General features: G+C 34.2%; 1 protein-coding gene across 6 annotated transcripts in view; it reads right to left on the bottom strand.

The window, feature by feature from the left end:
- GPD2 (glycerol-3-phosphate dehydrogenase 2) overlaps positions 1 to 9,984 on the bottom strand; it is a 149,753-nt gene that overhangs the window by 23,937 nt on the left and 115,832 nt on the right. For all 6 annotated transcript variants that reach the window (XM_017547160.2, XM_037745252.1, XM_017547155.2 and 3 more), the window contains one exon: positions 3,304 to 3,497. In XM_017547160.2, coding sequence (XP_017402649.1) covers positions 3,304 to 3,497 — 194 coding nt within the window. The remainder of the gene's footprint in view (positions 1 to 3,303; positions 3,498 to 9,984) is intronic.

Genomic DNA, 9,984 nt, shown 5'->3' with positions numbered 1-9,984 from the left:
AAAAAAAAAAAAAGTGCTCGATAGTAGGAAAAGCTATAAAAAAATAAAGCATATAACAGTAAATATTAAGATACGTTTGGCAATAGCATGTAATGGAATAATGGAATGGTACCTCAAGCTGAGCTTCTTTCTCACATTTCATCAGTCTAGAAGAGAATAACAGCTTTCACCAAAATTCCTTGAGAAAAAAATATGTATTTGACTGGTCTCGCTTTAAGATATAGACATACTTCAGCTAATTGATACTCTTTATTAAGACTAAGAGTAATTCCTCAAATATGAGTCCCTCAGTCAATTAGAAACAAGAATGAAAAGAAGCTATGAAGAATCACTGTTAACTATTTTTTTAAGGAAAGGTGTGACAAGTGCTGCACACAGGGAAATCAATAAAGTCAGGAAAGGGCTGCCATTTCTGCTTTTACCCTGGAGGGCTCTTAATCTCAAGATGTCCCCAGATCACCAGGAGAAAGACCTGATTTGCAATGTTTAGATATTAATTCCAACCACTCTTATCAAACATCAGAACTAACAATAACTGTTTGTTAGTTTCACCAATTCACTGACTACAAAACGGTATGTTAATTGAAAAAGACTTTTATGGACCAACCAGGTATGCCAAGTCTTCCATGTATTTATAGGCAGAACATAAGTGATCCAGTCTCCATTAAAGCCCCATGCTCATTTCGCGGATAGAGATCCCCACCTACAATATGGGCATGGCAGCCTTCTGGAACCCACACCTGCTTCCAGCACATCCAGCTTCTTCGCAGGATAAGGAGTTACATTTCTCATCCTTGCTGCATTTGAACTTTAAGATTTTGGAAACTGTCAACATTGAGTTCTCTGCTCCTGAATTAATTTATATCTTGCTCCAACAATCTACACTTCCTGATCTCAGGCCCAGATATAAACTCGCTTTTAACATATACTATATACAGGTAAATGAGAAATGAAGCAAGGTTCATTAACATTAATAAATATGTTAAAATATAATCACAATCCAATGTTGAAGCTCCTCCTAGAAAACTAAATGAAAAAAAAAGGTACCAAGCTAAAATTGTAATGCAGTTTCAGTATTTTAAACATGGATGTTAAACAAGTCAAGTTATTTTTCAAATACCACGTATGAGTGTGTATGTGAGTGTAAACCTTAACCACACATGGATTTCAATTATATATATTTAGTATATTTTATACTACTATTATAGATACCCAAAGAGACTCTATTCAGAATGAAATTATATCTATTACTTTAGATTGAAAGCAACTAATACTATGCAATAGGATTAGTCAATTAAACTAGGAGTCACCCGAACCATTTTTGAAGCCTTTTGTTTTGTTTACAAATGCATGATCACATAACGAAAAAAAAAAATCCTTTAGGGAAAAAGGATACATAGCTGCTAGTGAGTTGCATTCATACTAAAATAGCGCTTTTCCATGTTCTTCACTGATGTCAAGATTATAAAAAGATTTCTGATATAAATATGAGGATTATTTTTAATTATAAACTTGTACACTTTAATATAGATTTTCAAACTGCTACTGTATCAAAAACACTGGATCTATAACTAACTTATTTTAATTCAAAACAATCATGAGTAGTATACCAAAAAGATATCAAGATTTGTAGCTAAATACAAATAAAAAATCCTCACCCTCAAGGAGTTTCAAGTGAGAATACATCTATAATATAATATTGTGATATACAAATGGTATGACCAACATCACACAGGCATACAAAGGGTAGGTGGTTTCTCAAGTATAAAAATTTTGCCAAATGAAGAGTTGGGGAAAAGGGTGTCACAGAGCAAAGCTTCAACCTAAATAAGACATGAAGGTTTAACCTAATAAGACATGAAACTTAATAAGACAACATTCAACCTAATAAAACATGATTAGACCACAGAATGCAGGGATGGGGAGTGGTTGAATATAAATATGCAAAGGCAAGTTGTAAAAAGCCTTATGTTTCAGCTCGGCGCAGTGGCTCACGCCCGTAATCATAGCACTTTAGAAGGCTGAGGCAGGCAGATCACAAGGTCAGGAGTTCAAAACCACCCTGGCCAATAGAGTGAAACCCTGTCTCTACTAAAAATACCAAAAAAAAAAAAAAAGTAGTTGGGCATGGTGGTGGGCGCCTATAGTTCCAGCTACTTAGGAGGCTGAGGCAGGAGAATTGTTTGAACCTGATAGTCAGAGGTTGCAGTGAGCTGAGATCACACCACTGCGCTTCAGCCTGGGTGACAGAGTAAGACTCTGTCACACACACACACACACACACACACACACACACACAAGTCTTATGTTTCATGCAAGAGAATTTAGCATTTTTCCTAAAGTCAATGAGAAGATCCAAAGGGTGATGATCAGAATTGTGTTTTAGAAAGTAAGCTCTGGTAGAAGAATTAGACTGAACAGGGAAAGAGACCTGACCTAAGGAAGCCATTGGGGGACCAAAATAACTGTTCAAGTGAGAAATGGCACGGATGTGAACCAGGGCAATTAAGTGGCTAAGGGATTTGCCTGGTATTCAGAGTAAGCATAGATAGGCATTAGGCTGGATATGGGAAAAGAAAGGACATGAAAAATAAGCACACCACTTCTAGTCTCAATGACTAGATGCATAATGAGACTCAGCTGAGAGAGGAAACGTAGAAGCACAGTGTTGGGGAACTTCTGAGACTGGCCTGAATGAAAAACAAATAAACCAAAAAAAATCTATATAAATCACCAAAGAAAATGCTCTGATAGTCAAGTTGAAATGCCTTTTTTTCCTCTTCTTACTTGAAAGTATTTTGGCTTTTTCCATTAAAATAAGCAACTTATCCTTTTTTGCTAAACCCACTGGTCAACACTATACTTTCCATGTAGTACCAGGCCATTAAGCATCTTACAAATACAGTTCCAGCCTTTTGTTTATTTGCTTAATTATTTCCTATTGATATCCTGCATCTGTAAATTAGACCTTCCCAAGTTGTAAAAATTAAACCATAGTGTACACATTTAATCCTTTTCTAGAAGCACATGAGTGTTCAGAGCTAGAGGGGTCTACTCTAATCTTGCCATTAGAAATTATCGGAAAAGGACTGCATGAGTTTCATGTGAGTATAGAAAGTAGAGGAGAAAAAGCAATTTCTTCCCATTATGTTAGAATTTGGCCCTCATAAATGTTCTAAGAGGCACAGGAGGCCAAGTGTGAAGATGAGTCAGACTGGAGACATAGCAGTTATCCAGTGAGAGTTGGAATGGCTTGGGAGATGTGAACACACAGACACAAACTTAAAGGAATGCTTAAGTTACCTTCAACATCACAACTTAGGTAATTACGCACTTCATTCAAAATGAAGTTGATATCTTCTTCTGAGGGAATTGGATGGTGTGTGATATCAGTTGGAGTATCAGTAGTGCCAGCGATCGTCATCTTTTGCCAGGGTAAGAAGAAAATAACTCGCCCATCACTGGTCGCTGGGTCAAGAAGTCCCATGCTCTCTGGGCTGAGGTACAAAGAAGGGTTATTTATTTCTGAAATTTTCAGAAGTTTAACATTAATCTGCATTCTAAAAACTGTTTATTCACTAATTCTCAAATAAGCAAACAAGAAAGATAAGAACTATTACTTGTACTTCCCCTACCCTAATCTAGAGACTCCTAAAAGAAAAAAAGAACTTTGGTAACAAAACAGGATGAAACAAATGTGATCATAATAACATTCCACAGTAGAGCTACCCCTGCCCTCCCGACTTCAACAATGCAAGGCTAATTAAGAAAGTGGGCTTCAACTTCCAACTGTTTTCGTTTCATACTCCTTGGACAATTCACATCAGATAACATCAGCAGGATAAATGTCTACAATTACTTTTATAATGGTAAATTAAGGATACATCTTCAACCTTTTTTCAAGTTTAGCAAAAGTATTTTCCAGGACATCTGACATTTGATCTTTCAATAGAAATTATCAGAAGTACATGAGAAAGTGAAGGGTCTAACCTTCTAGAAACTAAAATGTAATCACAAAGTTCTTTACTACTACTAGATGAACTTGTGCCACTTCACCAAATATGAGTTTTCTTACTTCGTTTCGAGGTTACAAAAATCTCAAGAAGTGCATCTAGAAGAAAAGAGCTCCATTTTTTTACTACTCCCTAAATAACAATGTCTTAAGATAAGGTCAAAAAGGAGAGGAACACTTAGCAATGAAAATCTTTTAAATAGAAGACACTAGTAGTGTACCATGCTAAATCAAAGTACAATGCTGCCTCTACTGACAGACTACATAAAATCTCCCAAAATTATAGTCAAAAATTTTTACTGACATTTACTATTCTAAAATCAAATAATAAAACCTCTTTGAAAGAACAGGCAACTGTAAACATACATTAACAAAACCCATTACTTTGTTTTTAAATCACTAAAGATTGATGTTTTATTTTGTTCCTTAGCCATTCGAAGAAATCTGGAGATGTTAAAAGAGTGAGATGAATCTTAAAGTGTCCTATTCAAATAGAACACTACAAATCTTCAGATAGCTGCTCCAGTTTGACTGGATTCTTGTATCAAACCAGTGTTACAGGTATTTTCTATAAACATGTTTTTACCTTTCATTAACATTATTTCTTAAGTAGAAAACATAATTCTATTTGGTTTGAACAAATTTCAAGAAATTCCTCTTACACACAAAGTTAAAAGGGTATACAGTCAGATTTTTATCTTTATCGTCATTCCCTTAAAATTATTTTTTAAAAAAGATTTATCCTAATGTGTAAAAATGAGTGGCTGTGTAAATAATAATAATATCTTATATAAAAAAAGAAACAGTTTAGCTAATGCATCTCCTTTATTTAAACCACAAGGAATATGAGTCTTTCTCTTCAAAAAACCCTTGGCTGCATGAAATGCTTGCCATGTCTACGCAGCCTTAGCAGAAAGAAGTCACTGTTCAAAGCCTATTTGAGACACAATTGAAGAGAGTGGGTAGAAGTTCTTTCTACATAGAAAATCCAGAAAGCACTGCGGAAGTCTTCCAATCATCTAAACCTCAGCTCATAGTCCCACCTTCACTCAGGGTTACTTAAAGAAAATAATTTTACCTTTACTCTAATATATTGAAAACTACAAGTATCAAGTAATTTTGTTCTCTAAATGTAATTATTTTTTTCTTTGCATTTATCATAAAATCTGAGAAAAAAATAGTTAATCACGTGTTTTGTAAGTACATTTTTTGATCCTGGGTTGATATGCCCTTAGATAACATCAGTCACTTTCGGATTAGCAATGGACTCACTCAGCGTTCAAGCATTCTATTTGATAAAAAGAACTATATTGAAACAAAAGAATACATTCTATATTCTAACACTTGATAAATAAATTATATGCTGACATATTTTATATGGCTATATCATAAAACAGGCATCATATGATGTGTCTTAAAATAATAAACCTGATAAATTTAATCACAAAATTATAATATTCAGCAACCTAAATAGGAAATGCCATTAGAAAAGCACAACTACTGAATCCTTTAAAAACTTTCAATGCAATAAAGTAGTTTAAAAGGTGAATGTGATGGTTACCAACACACACATAACTGGAACCTGTAAAGAATAAACTGCTTAAGTGAAGACATATGTGACAAACACAAAATTAACAAGCACAGAGGGAAGACAAAGCTATTAATGAATGGTATAAAAATTTAAGAATCCACTTGGAAATATCTTTCATCAGTTCTAAATTACCTAATTCATACTCTCCCTTAGGGAAAAGTTTGATTTTCTCATGAAGAATTAATTTTGCAAGTTCACACTAAAGTTTGAGAATGGATATCAACTATAGTGATAGTATATGCAATGCAGCAAGGCAAAGGTCTTTTTTCAATATATATGACTTATTTGACATGAGGAAAAGCTTGCTGTTAATTTATGTGTGTGTCTAGGATTACATGAACATTTCTCATGCAGACCACCACTTTCCTGAAGTGCCCTTAGTTAAACTGAAATCAATTTATTGTTAACTACTTAGCAATCAGTGTTAGAGTTAACAGTATGTATGCACATTATAGAAAAAACTTGACCTCTTCTCAGTAGTAAAAAGCATCAGTAGGCTACACAGAGATGATTATTTTCATGTATTTCAGTCATTTGGTACATTATTGCTGCTTTTGGAAGGGCCATAACTCTCAGGGAAATTCCAGATTTGTTCTTAATATAAAGAGCGGCTTTAAAAATAATTTCTGTTACATTTTCCAAAATTAAAACAATTTTTCCTTCTTTCCCTCTTCCCCCAGAAAGCTGCTATCATGGTGTACGACAATTCTACAAGTGGAACATTAGTTAAGGTTACAACAAAATTAACAAATGCTATACAGATACTTCTGAAAATAGCTCAAGAAGATACACTGCACACACGGTTCTTTACTCTTCCTTTACCAGCCTATGTGCAATGAATCAATAGTTACTGAGCTCACTGCATTTCCAAATGGATCAGTTTCTAACTGAAACATACCTGATCTTAAATTATCATCAGTCACTTGTGGGGCAGCCCCAGAAGCTTGGGTTCATCCCTGAAGACTTAGTCAAAACCACTGAGTGACAGCTGCTAAGTGTGACTGACTGGTGATACCAGAGAGTGATTTCAGTCTGGGACCTCCTAATATCACCTAAGAGAATGACCTGACAGAAAGAGGAAAACCACCACTATGGAATGCCTGAAGTACAGTTGCCTCAAGGTCGGTGCTGAATGAGGGACTGAATCCTTAATCTAGGTCACAATCCAAAGAGAAAGGACTCATCTGCAAGAGAGCCTGAATGGGAACTAGGCTGTAGACCATTTCTTTAAAGCTTCCAACAGGATGTGTAGTGGTTATAGCTCACAGTGCTAAAAATGGAGATATTAATTTCTCCCAAAATAGAATGAGATCACTTACTGCATCTTAGTCTGAGACAAACCTAGCTGTAACTAACACCTTCATGTTTCAGGAGACCTGAAACTAATACTGAATTTTTAGGATTAAGAAAGGCATTCTGTTGACTGGATAAACAATGAAATGAACACAGAAATAAAGATAAAGAAGAAAAAAAAAAAAAAAAAAAAAAAAAAAAAAAAAAAAAAAAAAAAAAAAAAAAAAAGAAAGTCATTCTGTTTTTAAAATATTACACCTGGGTAATATATACCTATATTCTTAAAAGACACCAATCTACTCTGTTATTAAAGCATAGTATAGAACAATATATGTAACATGACCACTTTCACACAAAATATCTAACAGAATAACATTTGTGCTTGTAAAAACATAATTTTATGGAAGGAATTAGAAGAAAGGTTATTAATTACCAGAGAAGAACCAGGGGAGGGGATAAGAGGTACAGGGAATAAAAGACAGACTTTCGATTTTCATTTTCATCTATTTTTTCTATGGTGATGGAAATTTCTGGTTATGTACTTACATTATTTATTTATTTTTGTCTGCCAGGATTATCTGGGCAGTAAGTTGAAGAATAATGTTTTATTTTCATATTTTAAATTCTCTATATTAAAAAAATCTCAAACATTATATCAAAATTGTAATATAAATAAAGCAACAATCTCAATATAAGCAAGTTAGTATAAAATTTTAGTAGGATTATTCTAAAAATATTTACTGGGCATTACTACATGCCAGACACTGTACCAAGAGCTGGGGATACAACAGTCTATAAAACAGAAAAAATAACCAAAGGATTATTGTCAAACCTTATACTAGGTAGGTATTATCAAGATATAAGGGGCCAGGCACATTGGCTCATGCCTGTACTCCCAGCACTTTGGGGGATGGACATTTATAGATTTCAGTATACAGGTCTTGTGCCTCTTTTGCCAACTTTATTCCTTAGTATTTCATACCCATTATACTCTTTTAGATTATATTGTATGTTAAATTTTGATTTTCTATTTCTCATTGCTAGTATATTAAAATAAAACTGATTTATAAACGTTATTTATTCTAGGCTGGGCATGGTGGCTCATGCCTGTAATCCCAACACTTTGGGAGGCCAAGGTGGTCAGATCATTTGAGGCCAAGAGTTTGATCCCAACCTGGCCAACATGGCAAAACCCTGTCTCTACCAGAAATACAAAAATTAGCTGGGTGTGGTGGCGTGCGCCTGTAATCCCAGCTACCCAGGAGGCTGAGGCAGAAGAATCACTTGAATTTGGGAGACACAGGTTGCAAGGGGCCGAGATGGCACCGCTGCACTCCAGCCTGGGCAACACAGCAAAACTTCATCTCAAAAAAAAAAAGATATAAGGAATCAGAAGCTGAAAGAAGTAGCTTGCACAAGCCACACAGTTAGCCCAAGGAAAAGTGATTGAAGAAACCCCAGAAATCCCATACTAAGGTACCACTTTAATTCTATGTACAATCTCCCTGTTTCAGCACTCTGAAAGAGCAGAATGTTTTCCCATTTTAATGATGGAAAAACTAAGGTTCGCAAAGTAAAATGGCTTGTCCCAAAGGATGTAATTATTTAGTGACAGAATTAACATAAGGCCTGTGGGGAATAAAATGTGTCTTTTGACATCATGGGACGATAGGGAAGAAAACATAAGGCACAAAACACATAAGAATATGTTGAATCTATTCAAATCTAAACAAATATAAGACTTATGATGATTACATGTGCACTCCATTCTTAGAGATGTGCAAAAACAAAAATTCATAAAACTAACTGACCTTAGATATTTTTAATCGAACACAAAAGCGTATACAATTGCATCTGGAACTAATGTTGAAAACTCTTCTATATACAAGAAACATATGGGACATTTAAATATAGTTATTTTTCTCCTTTTCATTTGAACTAAGCTTCTGGTTAACAGTTTTAAAAACTCAATTAGGTACCACTGCATAAATTTCGATTATCTTATGCAGTGGTGACTTAAGAGGCACCTTGATGTCTCTAGTCCACAGTAAAAATCCTAAGGACTATCTGTTTCTCTCACATAGGCTTTTTGAAAGTGAAAAGGAAACCTTGGAAGTTGATGGATAAGAAATTCTCTTTAATGAATTTCTCAGAAGTGTATCTGGTGCCAATTAGGTGCATCTTGGAGACTTCAGGAAGATTTAGTTACTGGACAACCAACAACTAAAAAGGCAGCATGATCTATAGCATAGCAGGATGGCATTATAGAAGAATACAAGTATTAAACAAAATATCATAGTTTCCACACATCCATCTTATCAAATATTAAAAGCTGTATATTCCATTTATGGAGAATTATTAAAGCATGGAAGGCACCCCATGTTTAACATGTAACTCTCACCCATAATCACATTATCTAGAAACAATCACTATTCACATTTAACATATTTCCTTCTAGTCTTTTTCTATATACATTGTTAGAAGCTACAGCACATAAAATATCAAGTCCTGTACTGTAAACTAACATTGGTGTTTTCCTAGGGCATTAAAATTATTTATAATTATAATTCTTAATGAATATATAATATTCCCTTGAGTAGTTATGCCATTATTTATTTATCTATTACCCTAAGGTGAGGAACTGAAGTAGCTTCTAATATTTCTCAACTACAAACAATGCCATAATGAATACTGTTACACATGTCATTATTTCATAAAGAATTACTACTTTGCCTACTATATGTACTACATATGGAAATAAAAACAGTAAGCATGCTCTATACTCTTAGCATGGCCATATGAATTTTTTCTATAAATATCTTAAAATGTACATTATGGGTAACTATTTTTTAGCCAGAACCACATTTCTTTTGTAATTTATTAAAAATTTCAAACATATATAAACAGATTTTAATGACCCTCCATGTTCCCATCACCCAGCTTAAATGATTTTCATTTAATAGCTATTTTTATTTCATCTCTACTGCTACCCATATCTTCATCCTCAATTGTCTTTGTTAATTTGATAGGTTAGATATTTCATCTGGTTTTTACTTGCTACAATATTTTTAAAAATCTATTTCAAAAG

The sequence above is a fragment of the Cebus imitator genome, unplaced genomic scaffold, assembly GCF_001604975.1.
Source record: "Cebus imitator isolate Cc_AM_T3 unplaced genomic scaffold, Cebus_imitator-1.0 Scaffold10, whole genome shotgun sequence".
NCBI classification, from domain to species: Eukaryota; Metazoa; Chordata; class Mammalia; order Primates; family Cebidae; genus Cebus; species Cebus imitator.
This window is presented reverse-complemented; position numbering and strand designations above follow the sequence as displayed.